The sequence below is a fragment of the Cuculus canorus genome, chromosome 21 (genome assembly GCF_017976375.1).
Source record: "Cuculus canorus isolate bCucCan1 chromosome 21, bCucCan1.pri, whole genome shotgun sequence".
Classification (NCBI taxonomy): domain Eukaryota; kingdom Metazoa; phylum Chordata; class Aves; order Cuculiformes; family Cuculidae; genus Cuculus; species Cuculus canorus.
In genome coordinates this window covers 2613569-2635535 of record NC_071421.1, presented here as the reverse complement: position 1 = coordinate 2635535, position 21967 = coordinate 2613569, and the positions used below count along the sequence as shown (strand labels likewise).

The window sequence follows — 21967 nt, the reverse complement described above, 5'->3', positions numbered from 1 at the left end:
TGCACACAATGGAATGTAGTCAAGGTGTCTTTTAAAAAACAAAACTATTTAAAACAGACTTTGTTTTTCTCACAAAGTATTTAATTTCTTGTACAAAAAAAATGACAGACACCCGTTGATGAACCCCAAGGCGACCATACAGCCCTGCAGAACCACCACAGCCACAGGTACCCGAGGAAAACGCTCCGTCTGCCCGCAGTGTTTGTAACCTCCACCCTATGAGCCACAGCAATCATGCCAAAGAGAATTCATCCCATGTCTCCAAACCACAATGCAAACATGCGTCCAACAACTAGCAAAGCATCACTGAGGCAGACAATGACCTCAAGGACGTGGGAGCAGTTAATTAGAAGGCAGGAAACAAACAAAACCCATGACTATAGGCAACAAGGTGCTTGAATCAGCAACACTCAGGAGACAGTTACCTTTGACTGGCTTGTCCTTTCAGTTCTTAACTAGAGAGAGAGTGTGCGTGTAGCATAATAGGATAGAACAGAGGAAAAATCCAGTTAATGTAGGGAAGGCAGGTGCAGAGAACGGGATAAATTAGTGCTGAGGGAGGGAAGGGAAACAGACAAATATTCACACATTTGTGTAGGATCCTAAGAATTTCTGACCAACCAGAGCACTCAGTGGAATCCATAAAAAGACAGGTATTATCCATTATTTTGTCGTGGAATAATAAAAAGCCATTGTTGCTCTTGTTCAAGGAAGGCACTCCACTGGACTGGGGAATGGAAGCTTGCCTCCTTTTTGCCTAAGCCCCTTCCTGATGCTATAGAAAAAAAACACCTACGCTACCAAAACACACCAAGGAAATCCTGGACCTTTCCCTTCAGCCCCAATGTTCCCAACCCAGCGCAGTGACAAGAAACGTGACAGAGGAGACAGCTCTTCAGTGGCCTTTATCACCCTAGCTGGGAGCGTTAAAAGGGAAGATGACACTTGTACCCAGAGTCAAACCCCACCATTCACAACCCAGCAGCCTGTTCGGTGTCTGGAGGAGTCCAGAGCTGGTCAGACCAAGGAGCTCTCCTTCTCCCCACCCAGGCTGGGCCATCAGCATAGATCAAGGCATGCTTAGAAGGCAAGATACTGGAAGCTGTAATGCTGCTGCCATAAAGGGGACAACTGGAGACTATAGCTTCCTGTCTCATTCTCGTGGCACTTCCCACCAACAGAATGTTAATTATGAAATGCAGCCATATTAGGCTAATGCTGCTCGTTTCCTTGGATTCTTGGCCCAGGGCACTAAAGTAGCGGGCAGATGGGGGAAGCCTGCTGTTTGTGCAAACATAGCGTTTGTCACTGGATCAGCAGCATCCCATCCAAGTGGCTATCTCACCATTTCAAAGGTTTGCCGATTCCATGCTTGAGAAGTCAGATGGATTTAATCAAATTTCAAGCATATCACAATATTTATTTAGTGGCTTGAGGGGCTGGCGGGGGAGCTGGCACTGATAATGGGAACTGGTTTCATATGTCACACTACTCAGAGCTTTTGAAAAGCCTAATGCAGATAATTTAGGCAAAGAAAGAATTCTGCTACTTTGGATTAATTTCAAGCTGTGGGAACCGGCAAACTTCTTCCCTCCTCCTTCCATTGTTCTGGTACTTTTCCTAAAATCTCAAAGCAGATATTGGGACAAAGATGTAAAAAAAGGAATTAAAAAAGAGAAATAAAGAGAAACTGTAGTCACTCAACCAGATTAAATCAATCAAATAGAATATTTTGGATTTCTGTATGAGGCTTTCAAAGAAGCCCAGCACAGGTGTACAGTCAGAATCTACTGCTAAAAAAAGGAATTACATATTGAGAAGCATGAAAGTCACTTAACTGTTCCTGAAAATGTAACCAGCCATTTCCACATTCCTTGGACAATTAAAGGAGAAGGAGAGGGATTTGAATAAATGATCTTGCAGTTATAGAGAAAAGCTATATTTCTTTACTTCCTCTTCACAATTCTACGAAGCAGAGACAATCCTGTCAAAATGTCTTCCCTTCCCTCCTCTCCCTGCCAAATTGGGAGGAAAAAAGCCAGTTTCCATAGAGAAATATATGCTTTGATTGCCTCTGTTCCCATTTTCCATCTCTACAAACAAACTCATGTGAGCCCAGTGCCTGCAGGCATATTCCTGCCTTGAAACAACTATAAAATCCTGGAGCTTTAGCGGTCTCCCTTTAAATGGAGATATTTTCCCTTGTAATTGGGAAATGCTAACGCTTCACCTCCCTTGGCTGATGTCAGGTAACATCAAGTCATGCACCTTACTCCCTTCTCTTACGCAACCGTGCCCGCAGGTCACAGTCAAATCATATCCATAACGTTAAGCACGGCTATAAATGTTTGCGTTCTGGGGATTGAAACATTTAGGATCAGAATGGTCTGCTACATTCGTAAAGCGTGATCTCCTGAATAACCCAGACCAGAGAATGCCATCCAGTGATCCCTGAACCGATGGCAGTAATTTTGCAAGTTCTTTGAGCAAGGAACTGCTTTCATGGTTAGCAGAGTGCACTTTAATATCATTTCTGATGTGGTTATCCCTCAGTGAACAAGAATACTGATAATGGAAACGTTCGTTTGTTACTATGGGTTTCCCATATTCAATCTCTACTTAATGCTCTGGTTTGGAACTTAAAATTTACTTAGTATCGTACCACATTGACTAAAAAACCCCAAGGAAACAAAACCCCCTGAACAAACAAGCCAGACATTCATGGACTACTGACAGTTTCACTACTGCAGATGGTTTGCTAGGCATGGAAGGACTAATCTAAACCAGACACGGCTAAGAAAGAAAAGAAAAGAAAAATATTTAAACAGACTTCTTTTCTGTCATTGCCAAAAATAAAGAAAAAGGCCTGTTGGTAGCAAAAGAACATACAGGAGCTTCTAAGTAAAGATGCTATGCAGAAGCTGAGACAATGATGTGATCTAAGATGGAAGGGTGAAGAAAATCTGGTCTTACCAGTAAAGAATATAGGGGATTTACTTCGAATTTCCTCCAATTTTTGAACGAACAAGGCGTTCATTTCCCTCTGTAGGGTGCCCACTTGCCTTCGAGAAGTTTCAGGCCAGCGCTTGGGGAATTCTGGGCTTCCAAGGCTTTCTAGACTGCTGGAGTTGGAGGATATAGAGCCATTGCTGGCTTCAACCAAGTTGACAGTGCTTCCGTACTTGCCACCTGATTGGCACTGCCACCGCTGCCGGGTATGAGCCTTTATTCCGTGACATTTAGATTCAATATTTTTCTTCCCTGAGGTCACAAAAGACTGGGTGCTCCTGGTTAGATCATCTGCAGTTCCAAGGCTGCTGCTAGCCTGCAAATCTGACTGCTGCCTGGGCTGACCTTGACCAGCCCAGGTCGTTAGCTCTAACCTCTCTTCTCCAGTGATACTGCTATACTGCTCATGGTGAAGGATATCTTTAGCGATAGGCCTGGAAGGATGGTCACTCCACTTGCAGTCTAGGTCTGGGCTTTCTTTGGAACCAATCATGCATTTCATGCAATTGGTGGCCACTCCGATCCTACCAGAGCTGTTGATGGCGCAGCGTGCAAAGACGCTTTGCTTCTCGCTCTGGTGCTCCTGAAGCCGGACCCTGTTTGACCTCTGTACGGGTTCACTGAAAGCAGCACCCCCTTGAGCACAGCCTTGGCTTTTGGCCTTACGAGAGCTATGTGCCTTACCTTTCAAGCCCTTCCCACGCGCCTCCCCACTGGCACCATCTCGGGGAGCTGGTGACAGAGGAGCGCTTTCTGGCTCTTGCTCAAAGCGAGGATGCGAGGCAGCTTCCGCTTCACGGTCTTCACCCGCTCCTTCGGAGCTGTTGTCTTTTGTGTCAAAAGCAATTTCAGGGAAGCCCTTCTTGTTCTTCTTCTGGCTCTTGGTGGGTGCGCTGGCTGTCCGTCTCAAGATGTGGCTGCTAAAGGAATGTTTGCGGTGAAGCTGACCAGCAGCATGACTGTCCAGAGAGGCCTGCTTTGGATTTCTGAGAAACAGGCCTTTTAGCCCTGCAGCTTGCTTGGCCTGGAAAATTGGGGAAAAAAAAAAAGAAAAGCCCTTAATAGAAAATGTGAGTGTCTTACTACGGCACATGAATCCCTGTACGCATGACCACATATGCACGCACTGTCTCCTGCCATACTTCTATCACCAGCACAGGAACTAAACAAGATAGAGATTAAAAATGGAAAAATCAGTAACAGCAGCACAGTCTCATGTCTTTTTTCCTCAGCTATGCTTTTAGATAAAATTTTCCAACAATTTTCCAACTCTGTCAGAATTTTCTGATGAGCAAATGGCTACTTACGACAAACAGAAACATGGGATATTGGAAAGAAAAAGTGAAAAAAAGGAAATGCTTCAGTCTATAAGGATTGAATTCGGAAAGCTGAGGAGTTTCTCAGTGAGTGTCACAAGCCAATGAGGTTTAGGTGTCCATACCACACATATCAGACTCTTTTAAGTCAAAGTGCTTCCTTTTTAGCAATCCAGCTTTCTGGGGGGTTGGGTTTTTTTAATCACAAAGCTCTGTGAGGTATGGGTCGGTTTTCCAGCCCAATGTGCACATTTAAAACAATTCTGTCCCAAGGGTTTAATGAGATGGATTGAGGTGGATACACTGCAGAACCTGGAGGAAATCCCTACTGGAACCCAAGGATAAGTGGAGACTTGCAGATTTGTTGCACGCAAAGCATGCGTATTTAAAATGCGTGGTGTAATGGCTTTCTTTGAATGGACAAAGGAATAAATATAACCCAGTTTCTGCTGTGAATTCACAAGCTGTGCTCTGCCAGGAAACCCTGAACAAGGTGTCTCACACCAGTTAGAACTGAGCTGAATTATCTGCCTTGTGCAGGACATTGTACTTGGGCCAGAACTGGACACCAGATGCTGTCAAATCTCATTTTTTCTGTCTCAAACTGGAAATAGTGACTTGCACTTTTATTTTAGACAAGAAGTTTGTGACATACAACAGTATTTAACTGATGGTGACATCTTAAGCTAAATAACTTTATTTAAAACAGATAATGAATAAACTGGATGTTCAAATAAAGATTCGCGTTCTTTAGGAGATGTCCAATTGAGTTTAGCACTCTCAAAGAGCAGCTGAACTATATGCATGACAAATTATCACCAAATATTTCGCTTTCTACCTATGTTCCTACATTGTGATCATTTCCTACCACACAACACTTATCCAAAGACACTCGTGTGTTTTCATCACTGAAGGAGCACACTATAAACAAGTGAAGTTAGTCAGGGTGATAACAGAGTACTACATATACTTCTGTACTTATTTAAGCATTAAACATATATATTCACGGTCATAAATTGATCTATGTTTCAGTGAAACAGAGTTCCAGCATTCCTGTAAAACATTCCAGGTGTACTTGCCAACTTTTAAAGCTACAGGCCAGTGCCCAATAAAGCATACGATGGGCTTGCCCTGCTCACAGAGCCTCACACATCAGCCACTTAAAGCAGAGAAAGAGGCATTTCCCTTCTAATCTACTTCTTCTCTGCTGCCTTTATCTCCCAGTGAGATCAGACTCTTTAGGAGCCGCAGCATAAAGAATGAATAGAAATAGAGAACATAAGCCTATGATCGCGATGCGTTGTATGAAACTCGTGATAACATTTGATCAGCATCCATGCTTGTCGGCACTTGCTGTCAGTTCAATTTTTACCCCGTGGTGTCATGGGAGGTCACATTTCTGCAGTGCCACACAGCAGCACACAAATGTCAAATTTAAATCGCAATGGTCAGCCTACACCCCTAAATATTTGAGTGCACACTCATGCATTTCAAACCTTGCTTTGCAGGACTTAGTGGACAGATATTAGCTGCACCGTACAGTAAACCTGGGTTAAAAGCTGCTGATATTCCAGTATCCTGTTCAATCTGGCACATCAGATCGAGGTTTATTTGTCTGACGCAGCCCAGTGAAAGCATTCAGAATATTATTTTCATAATGGACTGAAGTTTAGTTACCAACATCTAGTGTGAAGAGGAGATGGTTAAAGAGACATAAAATGGCCTTTAGAAGTATCTATAGGATAAGAGAAAGAAGGTAGGAACTGATTTTCCCATAGAAGGCAGAGAAAATATAACTTAAACTTTAATAAACCTCCATCGAGAGATCACTGGATCTCTGTGGATTCACTAAAGCTTCAAAACAAGATTATGCGTTTGTTAAGTAGTGAAAGGGAAAAGGCATTCTGCTCCGCTTGAGACAAGTTGGCAAGTACATGAATTCATTGCCATAAAAACCAGACAACATGGATATTTGCAAAATCCAGAAAACACTGTCATACATACACATACACGAATATTATCCACCATAAAGCAAAGCACAGATGGGATGGGTGACAGGCAGTGCAGGGCCCCAGGTATCATTCTAGCTTATCCAGTGCATCTTTGCAAGCGAGCCGCTACTGCTGGAACCGATGGAGCAATCGAGAACCCAAAGACAGACTGGGGTAACTCAGGAAAAAAAAAAAAGTTTTAATAAAAGGAAAAAAAAAGAGAGCCCGTTTGATGGAGATCCAGAACATCGGCTTTCAGCTTCTAGTCCAGCTTTTACAGGGCTGTTTCATTCTTTGAGGCAGATTTTAAACAAGAGGCTTGCTCACAATTTAGCAAACATGCCCTGTTAATGTGCTTTTCCTTGTGAAAGAAGCGGGCTGAATCGCAGCCCAGGAGCGAAACCACAGCCAAGGCAGAGCCTCAAAGAAGAGAGAGGGAGGGCCCAGAAGGACTTCTGTCCTGGATCTGCTTCATACACGGAGGGCTCGCTGACAGATCAATGGCCCAACAGAACTGACCAAGTCAAACGTCGCAATTCACATTACATGAGTTGATGAGCTTCGAAATGCTAATGAGGAAACACTGATGTTAATGAAGCAACTGGTTAGAGGCATGCAGGTGTGTGGTGGTGGTCACTACACCTCCCCGAGCCAGGAGGGGGTACCTTCAAGGCGTCTAAAAATGCTCTGCTTCTAAAAGTAGACTTTTTTTGACATAGAGAAGCCCACTGAAATCACAAACAGACAGAGCAAAGGCAAAATAACGGTGAGGGAGAATTTTGGAGATAGGCACATCGAGAAAACCACGAGAAATTCTGCAATACATGAATAGACTACAGAAGAGACAGACAGAAAAAAAGCATTTCCAAGGCATAGCGCAATCTAGAAAGAGATTCCAGTTAAACACAAATTAAAGGGAAGAAAATCGGAGTCTCTGCTTTAGTAATATCAAGCTACTGAGAGTATGCAATATCTACATTTCGAAAAAAAGCCCCAGAAGGTTAACGCTTGTATTTGAATATCTGGATTAACAGAGCACATGTATAACCAGGCTGATAACCGTGGTGATTTTTCTGCCCATAATTAAGATAGTGGAAATACAGAAATCTAGTTCTAACAGAATTTTGACCCTATTAACTGAAAAATCAAAGCACAACACGATTCAGAGAGAACAAACCAGAAAGGGCCTAGCGATGTAAAAGCTCTTTTCTGTTTTAAGAACAGTTAAGAGCACCACAAGAAAAGGAACTTGGAATTCCCAGCCTATTCAATGCCGCCTCTTGCTGTCACGATGCTGATATTACAGCTTGTTACCACAAGAAGCTCACCCTGTCATTGCTAGTGGATAGAAACTGGTTTGGATGCCTCAGGGCACTGTAAGATACTGAGCTACCCGAATTTCATTGAGATGAATGGCAGAGAAGTAACCAAATGCAGTGCACTGTGAGGAAAGAAACTGTCTCATTTCCAGCTGGCCCAGGAAATGTTTGGAATTAGGGTTTTACTTTGGAGTAAAAAGTAAAAAGCTTGGAATTATTCACATGAATTTATTTATAGCAGCCAGAGAGTTGTGTTTTTCCTGCATGTGAAGCAAACACATAAGCAATGAAAATAAGACCAACAGCTACTACAAGGATCACCTTTCCTCTGGATATCAGTGTTATTACGGAAAAAATACAAAGCCAATAACCCTTAAGAATTTAATTACATTAAAAATGTGAAAGCCTCAGGTAGACAGAGCCTTTATAGAGGAAGCTCTGAAGACAAGAAGCGCTCATGGTTCAGGTGCATAACCTTTTTTTCAGTGAGGTCCACTTACTGTACTGGACACAACCATACTTATTAATACAAATGTGCGCCTGTTGCGGTGATATAACCTTCCACTCTGGCTCCCTCAAAAAAGCACTGCAAGAATCTCTTCTTATAACTTTCCCTATGATTTTCCATTATCTCCACGTATATTCAGGAATATCGCAGGCTACCGTGACAATCACAGAGATGAAGCTTACTCTACTTGAACAAATATATTAGCATGGACCATTCAGCCACTCGCCTTCCCGGGTGTGACACAAAATCTGTGAGTTCATTTACGTCCACGAGCTGTGTTGCACTGCTCCGCCAGCACTCACCTTACCGCAGATGTCATTGATAGCCACATGAACGAAGATGGATGCCTCTTCGATGCCCTCCAGGTACACGTGTCGGTAACCTGAAACAGAGTGAACAAAGCTGACGAGGAGCCGAAACTGGTGATGGAAAGAGCATATCGAGACTTTTCTTTTGTAAGCAACAAAAGAAATGAACCACTTTTTTTCCCAGCTCCTCCCTGCAATCAGCATCTAAGTTTGTGCATCACCCAACCACATTCAGCTGCGTCACAGCGCTTAGAAACTTAACTTTTCTTCTTTACCCTTTGTTGTTATAAAGAAGCCATGTCCTGTGTTGTCTTATATCCACTATTGCTGCTGTCAACCCCTGACTTAAACTCGATTACATTCTCTCCTGGGGACTTGCAGTCCATTATTAATACTGCAAACAGCTCAATCAAGTTCATTTTATTGAGACCGGGTGTTTGTTTTCAGTCTTACAGACAGACTTTTTTCTTTACTTTGGATGAAAATAAAACTACACACAGAAGAAGCTTTAATGTGAAAGAAGACTGAACTGAAAGCAGAAATAGGAACCTCACAAAAATGACATTTAATAACCTGGATCCCATGACTAGAATAGGCAGCTACCAGTTCTATATCAAACTATTACTGATAGTAACAAGACCAATCAAAACTCCAGTGTCTTTCAATAACTGTTGTGAAGAAAATGGAGGAAAAAGAAGTTTGAGATAAAAGGAGTATAGATTCGGTATGGTAGTCTTACAAGTCCACAATATTTAGCCATCCTGCTTAAAAATCTTACCCATGTTTTTAAAACCCAGTCCTGTAGAGTTAATTGATTCAGCCTTCGTCATCATTTAAGTCAGTAATGGACCAAGGTAGAGAACTCGTTATCCAAACACCCAGACGTGTGTTCGAACTAGAATTCTTTGCAGCAGACACACGCACACACAGTAATCCAGTACGTGCAGCTTCAGTGATCACAGAAGAAAACCCGGCCAACCCTTTCTGTCTTACCTGGCATCATACTGGTGAAAGCTATTGTTCTCTGTCCAATAAAATCCCGCCCAATTGGATCGTGATCCCACACAAGGAACCGAATCAGTGCAATCTCTGGCATGTGAACTGTGAACACCAACGTTTCCTCCCACATTGGGTTAAAACCTCGAAAGGAAGGAATTGGGGTTTAGATATTATGTTCACAAGATGTAAGAAGAAGACTGCCCGCACAAGGAATACCTAAACTCTTTCTAATAGTTTGATCATTGTTCTTGGAAAATCCAGTACACCCATTCACTTCAGCAGGAGACAAAACAGCACAGGAATTTGCAAGAAACGGAGTTAGAGCTTAATTAACATTGGCTCTGCTTTCAGCAGGTTTTTGGACAACTTGACTTTCTTTTGACTGCAGCAAGCTCAGAACACCCTTCTCTCATACACAATGAGAATCCAAACAAATGACTTGTTTTACACTGAGACCTTCACAACACTATCAACTCAGTCAAACAATCCAAGACCCAAGTCTGATTAACATCAACAATGCTGAAATCAATTTTCAGTGCTTTGCCATAATAGGCACCAGATTTTAACTACTCCTATCTTCATGAATAAAACTTGCCTGAAAGAGAACGTTTCAGCCGTAAAAACCCTAAAACCCACATAATCTTACCATTATCATCAACTACTCTAGTTTGTTCTTTGAAGCAATCAACAGGTAAGCCTATAACTTCTACTTCAACAAATGGATCTATGATCTGGAAAACAGAAAGTAACAAATATTGAAAAGAAAGAGTGACAAAGATCAAATTCAAGCACATGGCTTTATAATGTGGGCATTGTACATTATTTTCTTAATAATTACTGGTCCTGAGTCTTAGAAGAGAAGAAAACCACCTAAAGATTTAGGATGCTAATGACCTAATTTATTCACATTTCATGTCTCCTGAAGATAACTGCAGGAAGTTAAATCCTTAGCCTTAGCCCAGCCAATATGGCAATAGACTTTTTCCAATAAACAAGAACTATCACTTATTGCCTCATACCTCTCCTCTGTCTCCCAACATGGAATCACGTGGTTTTGGGAGCTGTTGACCACTGATAATTCTTAGGATCAGCTGTTTCTTCAATTGACCAGGCAGGGGGTCTTCAGAATTTGGATTAAAGACACCTGTAAGAATGAGAACTCCCATAATATGAATGAAGTGCCACTTTTGGGGTGACTTTAGTTATAGAAAGCTGCTGGCTTATTAGTTTCTAGCATCAGAAATGCATTTTTAAACAAACTATAATAAGGATCCACACTCACTCTTCTCATGCAGTAAGTGTTCTACTCATATAGCTCATTTTTCTTACCTTGACACATGCAGTTTGGTTTGAGGACGTAGCCACAGTTCCCATTGGCACTAAATTTGGCCCGGTTCAGTTGCAGCATTCTCCCCTCTGACTGGTAGTTTAGTGCAACTATCATAAAGAAAAAAAAAAACCAAGATGATATTACTTACCGAGTACATTAACAACATTCTTGTTTGTCAAACCAAATTAGAGGAAGGACACCTAAACACATTCCACACTTGACTTCCTGGATGCAAAATCTCAAATGTTTTATTTAAAAGAATTCTCTTATATAACGCAGATTACAGCTTCAAGGAGAAAGGCTCTTCAAAAGAGTCTGAACTCTGCAGTGTTCTTGCGTTTAAGTAGTTTATTTATTTCTACTTATCAGACAGCTGCTTGCATGCAAGACACATTTGAGGTAATCTATTTAGGTAGAGTCATAGGCAATAACATGGAGGACTCAATTATCAGTAAAGCTGAGGGAGCAGAGAACTCACAGTATTTTAAGAGGTACTTCCAGAGTTCCTATTAAAACATGAATAAACTAAGACAAAAATAAACAAGTTTCCTTTCTGCTCACCAAGTTGGCAGCCAGCATTCCAGAATGGCTGGGGATTGTAGTTGCTAGAGTCCACACGATAAGAAGACGGGTAGATGCGGGACAACTGATGCTGGTTGAAACGTAGATACTGGGCTGGCTTTTGCTGCAGTATCTGGTGGGCTTTTGTTTCACTGAAAGACGAAACCTGCCAGCTGGAAGAGACTACAAAGAGAGGAGGAGATTGTTTTATTTATTATCTAACTAAAGCATTCAAAACTGCATACCACTGGTCACCTGTAACAATCAAGCATCATTTGAACACATCCCAACGCAGAGGAAACTATGCTTTTCCTACATTACAGCAAAATCACTGTGATGATTACAGGAATTACGTTTGGGGAAATGAAGCTGAATATATATATGGCAAGAGATCAGCTACCTCAAAGTGGTCTAGTTTTACTGAGTCAGGGAGAAACAAACAGAAAACCAGCTTTTAATGAGAAGATATATAAGAACATAAACCTTCCAATTTCTGTATATAACAATTATTTTCAGCAGGCATTTAGTTCAACCTACTTTCAGCTTCAACATCATGGATGCCAACAGACTTCGTGTATTTCACCAGGTCAGAGAGAGCCCTGGACAGCTTCATTGTTTTCTTCTGTCGGTTTATCCTAGAAAGACAAAAAAAAAAAAAATCAATTTCCCATTAATTAAGGGGTAAAATTTATCTTTCACATTTAAAAATAAATCAAGGTAAATAAACACAAGAAGGCTTTCTTCAACCAAGAGGAACTTAATAGTTTTATACCACATAAAGCCTCGTTGTCAAAGCACAGAACGTGTGAAACCAACAGCATGGAAGCATACAGAACACTTAAGTTCTGCTCTTACGTGAGTGTCGGACAGAAGTATTCATCCACTGTGATCTGCTGCGGAGGAATTCTAAGTGGCTTTGACTAAAGGGTGGACTACCTATTCAAGAGCTAACTAAAAAAACTTTATATCCCAAGGAAATAGCAAGAAAGCAAAGCTCTGACCCCCCTCACTCGCTCCAGATTATCACTGACAGCTTATCTACTGACTCCAAAGAAAGCTCCAAAATATCATAGAGAACTGCTTGATCTGGTTTCTTAATTTTGATGCCTGAATCTTAAGCAACCATTCTGCAAAGGATCTTTGATGTCAGGATTTTTGAAGAGGCAATATCAAAAGAAAAATCCAAATCATCGCCTGAATGTTGATCCAACTTCATCTGGCAAATCATAAAACAATAAAAAAAATGAGCTAGGGATCTGATACACTCTGCAAATCCACCTTAACAGGTTCACTGGGCTCATGTGCCAGGTGGGTGAGATGTAAGAGCTCAAAACACATGTAAATCCACTGCGCACAGTCTGAATTGCACAATTTTGTGGCAGACATCAGATCTCCCCTTATACCAGATTCCTGTCAGCCTTCAGCAAATTAGCTTCTAGACTGGAACACATCTGTTCAGCGGGTGCGTTGATGTAGGTACCTTTTTCAGAAACAAAATCGCCTGATCACTTTTACAGACCTGCTGTAATGTACGGAACTCCTGGCTAAGTTTCCTTGAGAATCCGAATCATCTTCGCCCTCTTCCAGACTTGTTGCATTTTTCAATTTGCCGCTTTTTTTCTGTACCACAAGGAAATAAAACCATAATGTCATAACTACTATCAGCGTTGGAGCAGTTGGATACAATTCTGCTTCGGTGAGCTGATGAGTACGTTAATTCCAGAAAATGGGATACAACAACTTTTGTAACATCCAGCATTGCAGAACAGGACACACACACACACACAGGCAAGACTCAGGCCATGGTCAGAGTCACAAATCCTCAGATAAAAGGTGCAAATGAATTGTCACACTTTTCAGATTAGATCTTGGATACTTCTAGACCTAAAGAATTTGTGTAGGCTTAATCTATTGAGTAGCTCACCTTGCGTTTTGAAAAACTGCCCATCAGTGACCGGCTGTACCTTTTATTGGTATTGAAGTCTTCCCCAGATTCCACATCATCCTCAAGTTTATTCTAAAGCAACCAAACAGAAACAATAACAACAATAATAATCATAACCATAATCGTAATCATCAGATCAAACAGAGAGCTACGGACAGCACATCCGAACATCACCAGAAACAGTCTGGAAAGCAAAGCTCCCGAAAGTGTCAACAGAACTGGACCAGACCAGTGCAGACTTTGCTATTTTGGAACACAAGCTGAGCACCAGGCCTTGTATCCTGGCAATAATCGCCATAATTTTTGGCTATGGGAACTTTCAGAGCAGACAGAAATCACACAAATACTTCATCTCAATTTTATTTTCATCCAGGCAAAGTCTGAGTCCCCATAATAAAATTCTTTCTGTTGAAAAGTAATTTCATGCGTACATTTCATGCTCCAATTGCTGTGTGAGCACAAGAAAAACACCTTGTGCACTGACAGTGATGTTCACCTGGCATCATCATTAAACCAAATGAATTCCGCTATGAATCTGAACTCAGTGATGAGTGATTTATTCAGTAAGCTAATAAAACACAACAAGTAGAAACTCTTAACACACCTTTCTCTGAAGTCACTGGAGAAAGTTATTGACTTTGGAGAAAGAGGTGGTTAGCATTTCAGTTTATATTTTGAGGGACTGCCATATTTCATTATTCATCTGCAATAACAGACCATTCCTCTGCATCAAGCGTGAATTGTAAAAACAGCTAAAATTGAAATCTCATTATCAGCAAATCGAAAAGAAGCTTCTACTATATGGATATAAATGCAAAAAGTATTCTTCCTTATAATACATAAGCAACATGAGGTATTAGTAAGATGCCACGACAAAATATTACAGAAAATACTACAGAAGAAGGGAACATGTTTTCTTATCTATTGAAACAGCCAGATACACGGTAGTCAGGGCAGGCATCCAAGAATGGAAAACATAACTTCAAAGTCCCAGTTCCACCTAAGTCTGACCGGGGACGTCAACCTGGATCTCCCACACCCCATGTGAACATTTTGGTCGTCTGGTTATTCTTGAAGCGCATTATCCCAGTTAACCTAGACAGGAGACAGGGACCTAATGGCAAACAGACTCTGCAAAATGCAGCACGCGACTCACACCATCTTGATTTAAGGGAACTGCTGAGCACTCTTCAGTTTCATTCGTATGCGTCCCTGCCCATGGCAGGGGGTTGGAACTGCATGGTCTTCAAGGTCCCTTCCAACCCAAACCATTCTATGATTTTATGATAACTGCAGACACCTGAAATATCTTTACTGGGGAATCCCAAAACAGATTTAAAAGCCTAACTTTGGACATTCACCTTTGAAAGCACTAGTACTGTTGTTATAAGAGAACAGTAGTTTGGAGCTTCAGAGACACAAAATGACAGTCAGGTCCAAGTGAAAGTGAAGTACAATAAAACATGTTCACCTTCTTACTGTCTGATTTTAGACCAGCCTTTCCTGATGATGGCAGAGTGGCAACTGTAAAATTGTTTGGATCTTCACAGTCACGGATTTTAGATTCCTTTATCAGCGAGTCGAGTTTTTTCTTTGCTATACTCTCCACTCTTTTCCTGTTAGTAGATGCCTACAAACAGAATAGAATCATTGAAGTAGGCAATTCCAGCCAGGATTAATACAAACTAAAATGTTACATGCAAGATAAAAAAGAAAATAAAGAGGTTCTTTTGCATAATGTGAAGCAGTGACCTGCAGCTCAGCATCAGGCTTAAGAGCAAACGAGGCCCTGAAGTAGTTGCTAGATTTAAACTGTAAACAGATTGTCTGAAGTAATGAGACAGTAAAACTAATTAAAACAGCTCTAATTAACCCAGGACTGACTGGTAACAGAGCTATTCAGATGTAATGTCTGTTACAAGCAGAGGACGTGCTATCCAAACTAGTTATGACTAAGATGGCTCCCCATACTGAACTGGATCAACATATGTTCTGTTTTGCAGTACAGGTTCAGTAAAAAAATCAGATCTATTCCATCTTGCTGTGCAAGAAGCCGTTCTTCAAGGAAACCGAATAGTCACGGATACACACGGCAGCTCAGAGGATGTGGTATCTCTCACACACCGGGGCTGACGGGCAGCATTCACCTGCTATGGCAAGGTTCATTCTGCAGCTGCAACAGATGCAGGATTCTACTGGATGGAATGGGAGAAGCTTTAGAACCTTGATTTCAGCAGTTCAAAGGCAAAACGTGAAAGAATTTGTTGCCTCTTTCTGTATGCATCATAGCCCATGGGAGGAAGTAGGAGAAAGAAAAACAGAAATCCAGAGCCGTTTTTTTTTTCATCCATGAGACAAACTCACAATCCCAGGTCTTTTAAGAGGTGACAGATTGTGTTTTCTCAGTAGGCCTTAAGAATTCCCAGCTAAATTTGTTATGAAACAAGCTACGATTTTCAGAGCTCCTCAGTTTTTGGCTTGGAAAGCAAACCAGATGTAGCAAATCTCAGATTTAAAGCATCAGTAAACCTCCAGCAGAGTGAGCTGGGTGTAACAAAGACAATGGGGTCAGCAAAGCAGTGCTGACTGAGCCTGTAGTGAGAACAATACACCCAGCCATAACACGTTACCACCTCGCTTTGATATGAAAGATGACACTTTTCTTACCACTATTAATTTCTCCATCCATTTAATAGCAGAAAAATAAACACTATGTGACACCTCTTTATAAATAGCATCTATGTTGGCTAAGTTGAGAAGAATCATGGCAAAAGTGATTTCTATCAATGAGGCCTGCTAACATTTCTCTTTGCTCAAGCATCTGGATTAGGATCCTCTCAAAACAAACCATCTTAAGGTCTAGAAATTATCTGGAAAGCTTTCAAAAGCAGGATCTTAAGCACCACAGTGCCCCAGTTCAGCAGGGTTATCAAAACATCTGCCTTGTTTCCTTTGGATATTGGAAACAGCCATGCCTGGAATGCAGACTAGGAACTAGGAAACACAGGAGAACAAGCTGAGTGAGCTTTCTTCACCACAGTGAGGTTTCACAGTCAAGAAACATCCAATTCTCATTTTATTCAGTTTCTGTAGTTCTGTAGTTTCTGGTTCTGTACCGTCCACTACACAGGTAGCCTCTAAGTAGACTGGAAAAGCTTTTGGTTTGGCTTTCATCTCATTTTCTCCCAGTTCAAAATGGTTCCAGGCTTGGACTGAACTACAATCACTGCTGCCTGTACAATATCTTCTGCTTTGAAAAGATGCATCGGGTAGCAAGAAAGTGTCAAAAATCATGAAGTATTAAAACAAAAACCATGAAGTATTAAACAAAACACCCGAGGAGTATTAAAACATCACAGAGCTCAGCTTTAAAATATTGAAAAGTTCTACGCTAAGACATAATAATTTTAAAACCCAAACAACTTAGTTTTTGCCCTTTAGTAGACTTATTCATAAAGAAGGGTGTCTTTTAGTTTTAGATGAAAAAGATCAAATCCATCATAGAAAATGAGACAACAGCCTGAGGGAGCGAGGACTGAAAACAGCCTCTCTCCAAGGCAGTCTGGTTTGTGTCATTCAGTGGTTTCTCTGTTTATTTTCTATTGTTCCCGTAAGATGCAATGACACTTGCGAGAAGATTAACGAGACAAAAAAATATAACCTTTAAAAAGGATGAAGAAATAAGGGATTTTCAGATTAAAGCAAGCAGAGATTAAAACACTCTCCCACTATTAACACCTCCTTACTGTACAAATCAACTAAACCCAGCATCCAGCAAACCAAGGGGATGCTCTGCAACAATGACCACAATCTGACAGTAGTATTGTTTTGTTTGCATTTGAGGGGAAGAATATTTTGATTCAATAAAGAACTACGAGATATTACTATTTACAGCATTAACAGACACAAAATTCTAAACCTGAAACACAGAACTCATGCAGCCTACGATGCACGTTTGTCAATTCTGCACCTATAAAGGTTTAAAACCTAGAAGACTTGTGACGAACCCCAAAGATTAGACCACATCCATACTCCAGAGTATTCATAAAACGTTTCTTCTCACTGGGATGGGAAAACTCAACATACATTTACATTCAAATGGTCACTTAACTTACATCTCCATTCATTAATTTACAGTCATCGTCAATCTCATCAGCACTGTCCTCATCAGACACTTCACCTTCCTCTGCATCCTCACTGATGTTGGCTGGAAGTTTCTTCCCCTAAAGGATGAAATGATCACACAGACAGGTTAGCGTGCAACTCCCGCTATCACACATTTTAAAAAGAATAAATACATATATATTCAAAACATGCAACCAGGTTGTTATTGATTGAGATTTCTTCAGAAATGTGAGCCCCAGGTTCTTAAAGACCACTTTTTGGGTTTTTCTAAGTGATAAGTGATAACCAAGCAGAAATCATAATCATCACAAACAAAATGAGGGAACAGAACAAACAAAGCAGGTTTTTACCTTAACCAGTATCTTCCCTTTAAGACTTTCTGGTGAAGGGAGCTTGGTAGAATCACCGTTGTGCACAGAAGACAGATCCAGTTTGTCTCCCAGGATCTCTGTAAGATACTGAGCCATCTTCTTCTGCTGAACAACACTGCAGTGGTTCTCAATTGACAAGATAACAGGGTACCTGGCAGAGGTATAAACCATCATCATCAACTGCAAATTCAGCTGTTATAGCATTAAGAGGATAAGGGTTGTCACTGCCCGAGCAACTCTGTAACAGGCATCACCACCACTGAAATCCACAGCCAGACAATCAGTGTGGACACAGGACTGGTACCCCACTACTCACTCCTGAATGGTCCGTTTTTGACAGCCACAGCATAAATCAACTTCTGCAAGCTGATTTGACACCCTTTTTTTTCCCCAGAGCACGTCTCACATCCAACATTGCCCAATCCTGACCTCAAATTCCTATCAAAGCAATTCCTGCAAGCCATTCCTAAGGAAAACCTAAACAGTCAGTGCCTTCAGCTCTCCTCTCCAGTTGGTGCTTCAGCCCTTGTGTACTCTCACAAGTAAAAATAAATAAAGGCTCCAAGAACTGAAGACATCCCCAAAGGGGCTTAGTCTTTACCTTAACGCTTCCAAGAGCCAAGCGATGAACCTCTTGTGTTAGGGCTTCCATAAAAACTTTTCCAGCTAGCAACAGAGCAGTGTCGTACAAACAAGCCTGCAGATAAAGCCTCCCCTACAGAGACAGGGAGCGTTACTTCTAGATTTAGTTTTATTTTTTATTATTTATTGTTGATTCTCCAAGCTGAAGCCAAGAAATAATGATGCCTCGTTGTTTGAAAGGCTTTAACATAAGATATGTGTCATCAATTCCAGAGTGGCTGGTACCAGATAAAAGCGCACTGCAGACGGATTTCTGTTTAGAGATGATGCATTTTTAGGATGAGCACAAAAGCTAGTGTACAGTGAGGTTTCGTATGGCTGAATTATGAGGGATTCATTAATTAAAAACTAATAATGAATAAAAATACGTCTATTCTGATATCTGTCCCTCATTAGCTCCTCATCAGGAAAGACAAGGCTGCAGGCTAGACCAGGCTTGCAGGACACAGCTTTCCCACGTGATGACTGTAATTAAACTCCTAGCGCTGCCAGAAGCTGGGTCCTCAGCTGCATTTGCAGCCTACCATCAGCTCTGTCCCCAGCCTATCCTGGGAAAGAAACCACCTGCAAGTCTAAAATATGTTTTGTTCAGTACCAAACTCTGACTGAGCATCATTACCTACCAAGAAAAAGAACCTCAATGAATAATAACTTGTAACATGGTCGCACAGTTAATCTTTCCGCAAAGCTTTTAGGAACTGCAATTATAGAAGCACGGCCATATATTCTGCCGAGGAGCTTTCTTTTGATTTATTTACCATGTTTTCAGGCAAACTCCACCCTTCAGGCTTACAATAAATTTACCTGGTCTGAAGTTTCAGAAAAAGTTTAGCTCCACTACTGAAGGCAGACGGACTGCTTTGGAGAAGCTACTGGAAAATTTGAAAGAGATAATTTAATTTATCTTAAAAAAATAGATAGGCTGACACCCACATTATCACTCTCAAGAAGAGGAGGGCAGTGCTGCCAAGGTATATGAAACTTCCCTTTGTATAATTCTCTGATTTCCCAAGCGAGAGACAGGTAGGGAAGATAACTCATTTCTCTTGAACAGTCTCCTTTCTCCATAATTGGATATTGTCTCCATATATTCCTTTGCTGCATGACTTGCTTCCTACCCCTGGAGCAAACAAACGTAACCCTGGCATCACTGCAGTACTCATTGCGAGATATGTGGTTAAACTGTCAACTACTCACTAAAAAAATTCACTGTCAAAACATGTTGATGGCATTTTCTCCTATGAATGGGATAAGGACAGCCCCACAACTATGCTCAGTCAGTTTTCCCTTGGTATTTCTTTCTAAGGGCTTTTTCCCCACAGAAAACAACTCAGAATTCTGCCTGAAACACACAAACAGGTTAGATTTTCACTGGCTGCTTTACAAGGATGCCTCGGAACACCAGCTTAGAGCCCCAAGACTCAAAAGTGGGGAGACCGTATACGTACTCATTCTTGATAAAGGCATATTTGTTGATCGTTTCAATCACATCTTTGAAGAGAATTTTGGAAGTCAAAGTGTATCCGTGGTGGACAATCGGTTCACCATCTGGCCCGTCCCAGCAGTCAACTGTAGAGCAGAAACAATTACACCCATCAGATAAGAAATATCTGTGGAAGACTGAGACCCTGCAATTCCCTTCAGCCACTCAGCAAAGGAGGGGACGGGTTCATTCCCACCACTCAGTTGTATCCCCTCTTCACTGCATTGAATGGCCTTTCTCTGAAGAAACCCCCTGGCCTTGACATACTGCCACATACAGACAACTGTTCCCATTGTTTGAGAAAGCCCCAAGCAAAACCCATCTCCTTTAACAAGTGCTGAGGCATATTATGACAAGAATAGAGATGACATAGCATAGCATTACTTTTGTTATCCTACTGGCAAACCCGAAAAGGAAAGTCGAGAATCTTAGCCAAGCTTCTCACACCACAAGCAAAGCCAAGGCGTGGCCATCTCTTGCTCTCCTTGGATTTTCCCTAACCTTACACTTGTTTGCAATCATACCTCCATGTAATGTTTTACTCCTCTGAAGCACCCATTGCCATGTCCACAACGCTACTCTTGGAATGTCTACCCTATTTCCATGCTCAAGAAATTTATCCATAATATGGCAACGTTATTTTGTTGTTCTTTACGAAGGGAAGACACCATTTTACCAGGTTTCTGCCTCCACCCAATTACCATCTCTTCTGCAGAAGTCATGAGTCCTCCTTTACAGAGGAGAAACAGAACTACAGAGCCTACTGATAATTCCATTTTGATCTTTACCTTCTACGCAACGGCAGCCAGACTGTAGCACCCATGCATACATGTCCACCCTAGACTGGGACATCAGCTGATCTCCCATGAGGTAGGTATTGTGCGAAGAGGTAATGAAATAGTGACTCAAAGGATAACTCATGTCCTGATTCACTTGGTAGTGTTCTGGGTTGAATATGTCCCCTGACGGACTCCGCATGTAATTGGTGAAACCTGTAAACAAACAACACTGTAAATTAAATACAGTTTTGTCCTTTTGGTTGCTGTAGCCTTTCTAAAACCAGCCTAAAAATGTATCCTGACATTCATCAACATGTTAATGAACATGTAAGTAAAATAAATACATAAATAACACCACTACATCTCAATTGTAAAGCACAAGGTGTCTGCGTCAAGACTTCTGGTTCCTCAAACATCTCATTCATTATTGCCCGTATAAAAATCCTGCCAAACTTCTAAAGGTCTTACCCCACCTTCTCTGACTGGGGCTTTGTTGCACTAAAGCTACATGAGGCAAAATAACTCCAGTCCTCACGTTCAGTCTCAGAATACTGGTCTACAGAACACAGAGAAATCAAGCTTGGATAGAATTTAAGATAAAATGTCACCTTTATGGTGGTTCTTACAGGCTTTACATGTTGTATTGATGAAAGTTTTATTAAAGAGAAAGTGCTGATAAATACAAATAGCAGCCAAAAGTTTGGAACGATACCCTAGGACTGAGTGGGGAACCTCAGTCTGGCCTGAGATTTGAGTCTCAGGTTCAGATCAATTAGGACAGCAGTAGTACAGCTCGAGTAAAAACAAAAGACAAACCAAGTCAGAGCAGACAGCATGAAAAATTGATAGGGCACAGTGTGGGCACAAACATACAGCTAATGACTCTTGCCAAATTGATCACTACTTCTTACTACGAACCCATCGGCTGCCACAAGACTAATTCCACCCCGCCCTGTCAGCCTCTCAAACAACACTACTGTTTGCTTTAAGCACTTGTTAAAGTATAACATAAGAACTGTTATATTGAGCTCACACTAACTGGATCTATCAGCCCTAGAATGAAGAAATTGGAATCACTCGAGATGCTGTCAGCAGTGTGTCCCGTGAACCTCCAGGATTTACACACAAACCTCCTGCACTGGTTAAGCTCTAGATGAGATATGTTCTGTCCTGTTGCACTTCCAGCAAAACACTGGAGAGGTTAAGGTCTCCCATTAGAGGCAGAGCTTGCTTACACGAAGCTTGTCCTACTTGTCTCAAAACAGCCTCATCTTCTATCTG

At 41.4% G+C, this 21967-nt stretch overlaps 1 protein-coding gene across 12 annotated transcripts in view; it reads right to left on the bottom strand.

Annotated features, from left to right (window-relative positions):
* Window positions 1–21967, bottom strand: part of PLCH2 (phospholipase C eta 2) — a 71326-nt gene that overhangs the window by 3632 nt on the left and 45727 nt on the right. For 7 of the 12 annotated variants that reach the window (XM_054086040.1, XM_054086043.1, XM_054086041.1 and 4 more), the window contains 15 exons: window positions 20696–20899; window positions 19873–19993; window positions 17762–17933; window positions 17402–17509; window positions 14758–14916; window positions 13266–13358; window positions 12861–12961; window positions 11879–11976; window positions 11342–11524; window positions 10780–10887; window positions 10470–10594; window positions 10097–10181; window positions 9445–9591; window positions 8446–8525; window positions 3694–4033 (listed from right to left, as the gene is read on the bottom strand). In XM_054086040.1, the coding sequence (XP_053942015.1) occupies window positions 3694–4033; window positions 8446–8525; window positions 9445–9591; window positions 10097–10181; window positions 10470–10594; window positions 10780–10887; window positions 11342–11524; window positions 11879–11976; window positions 12861–12961; window positions 13266–13358; window positions 14758–14916; window positions 17402–17509; window positions 17762–17933; window positions 19873–19993; window positions 20696–20899 (2124 nt within the window). Of the gene's footprint in view, window positions 1–425; window positions 553–2973; window positions 4034–8445; window positions 8526–9444; window positions 9592–10096; window positions 10182–10469; window positions 10595–10779; window positions 10888–11341; window positions 11525–11878; window positions 11977–12860; window positions 12962–13265; window positions 13359–14757; window positions 14917–17401; window positions 17510–17761; window positions 17934–19872; window positions 19994–20695; window positions 20900–21967 lie in introns of all 12 variants that reach the window. The other 5 variants (XM_054086047.1, XM_054086049.1, XM_054086048.1 and 2 more) reach the window with 5 other exon arrangements.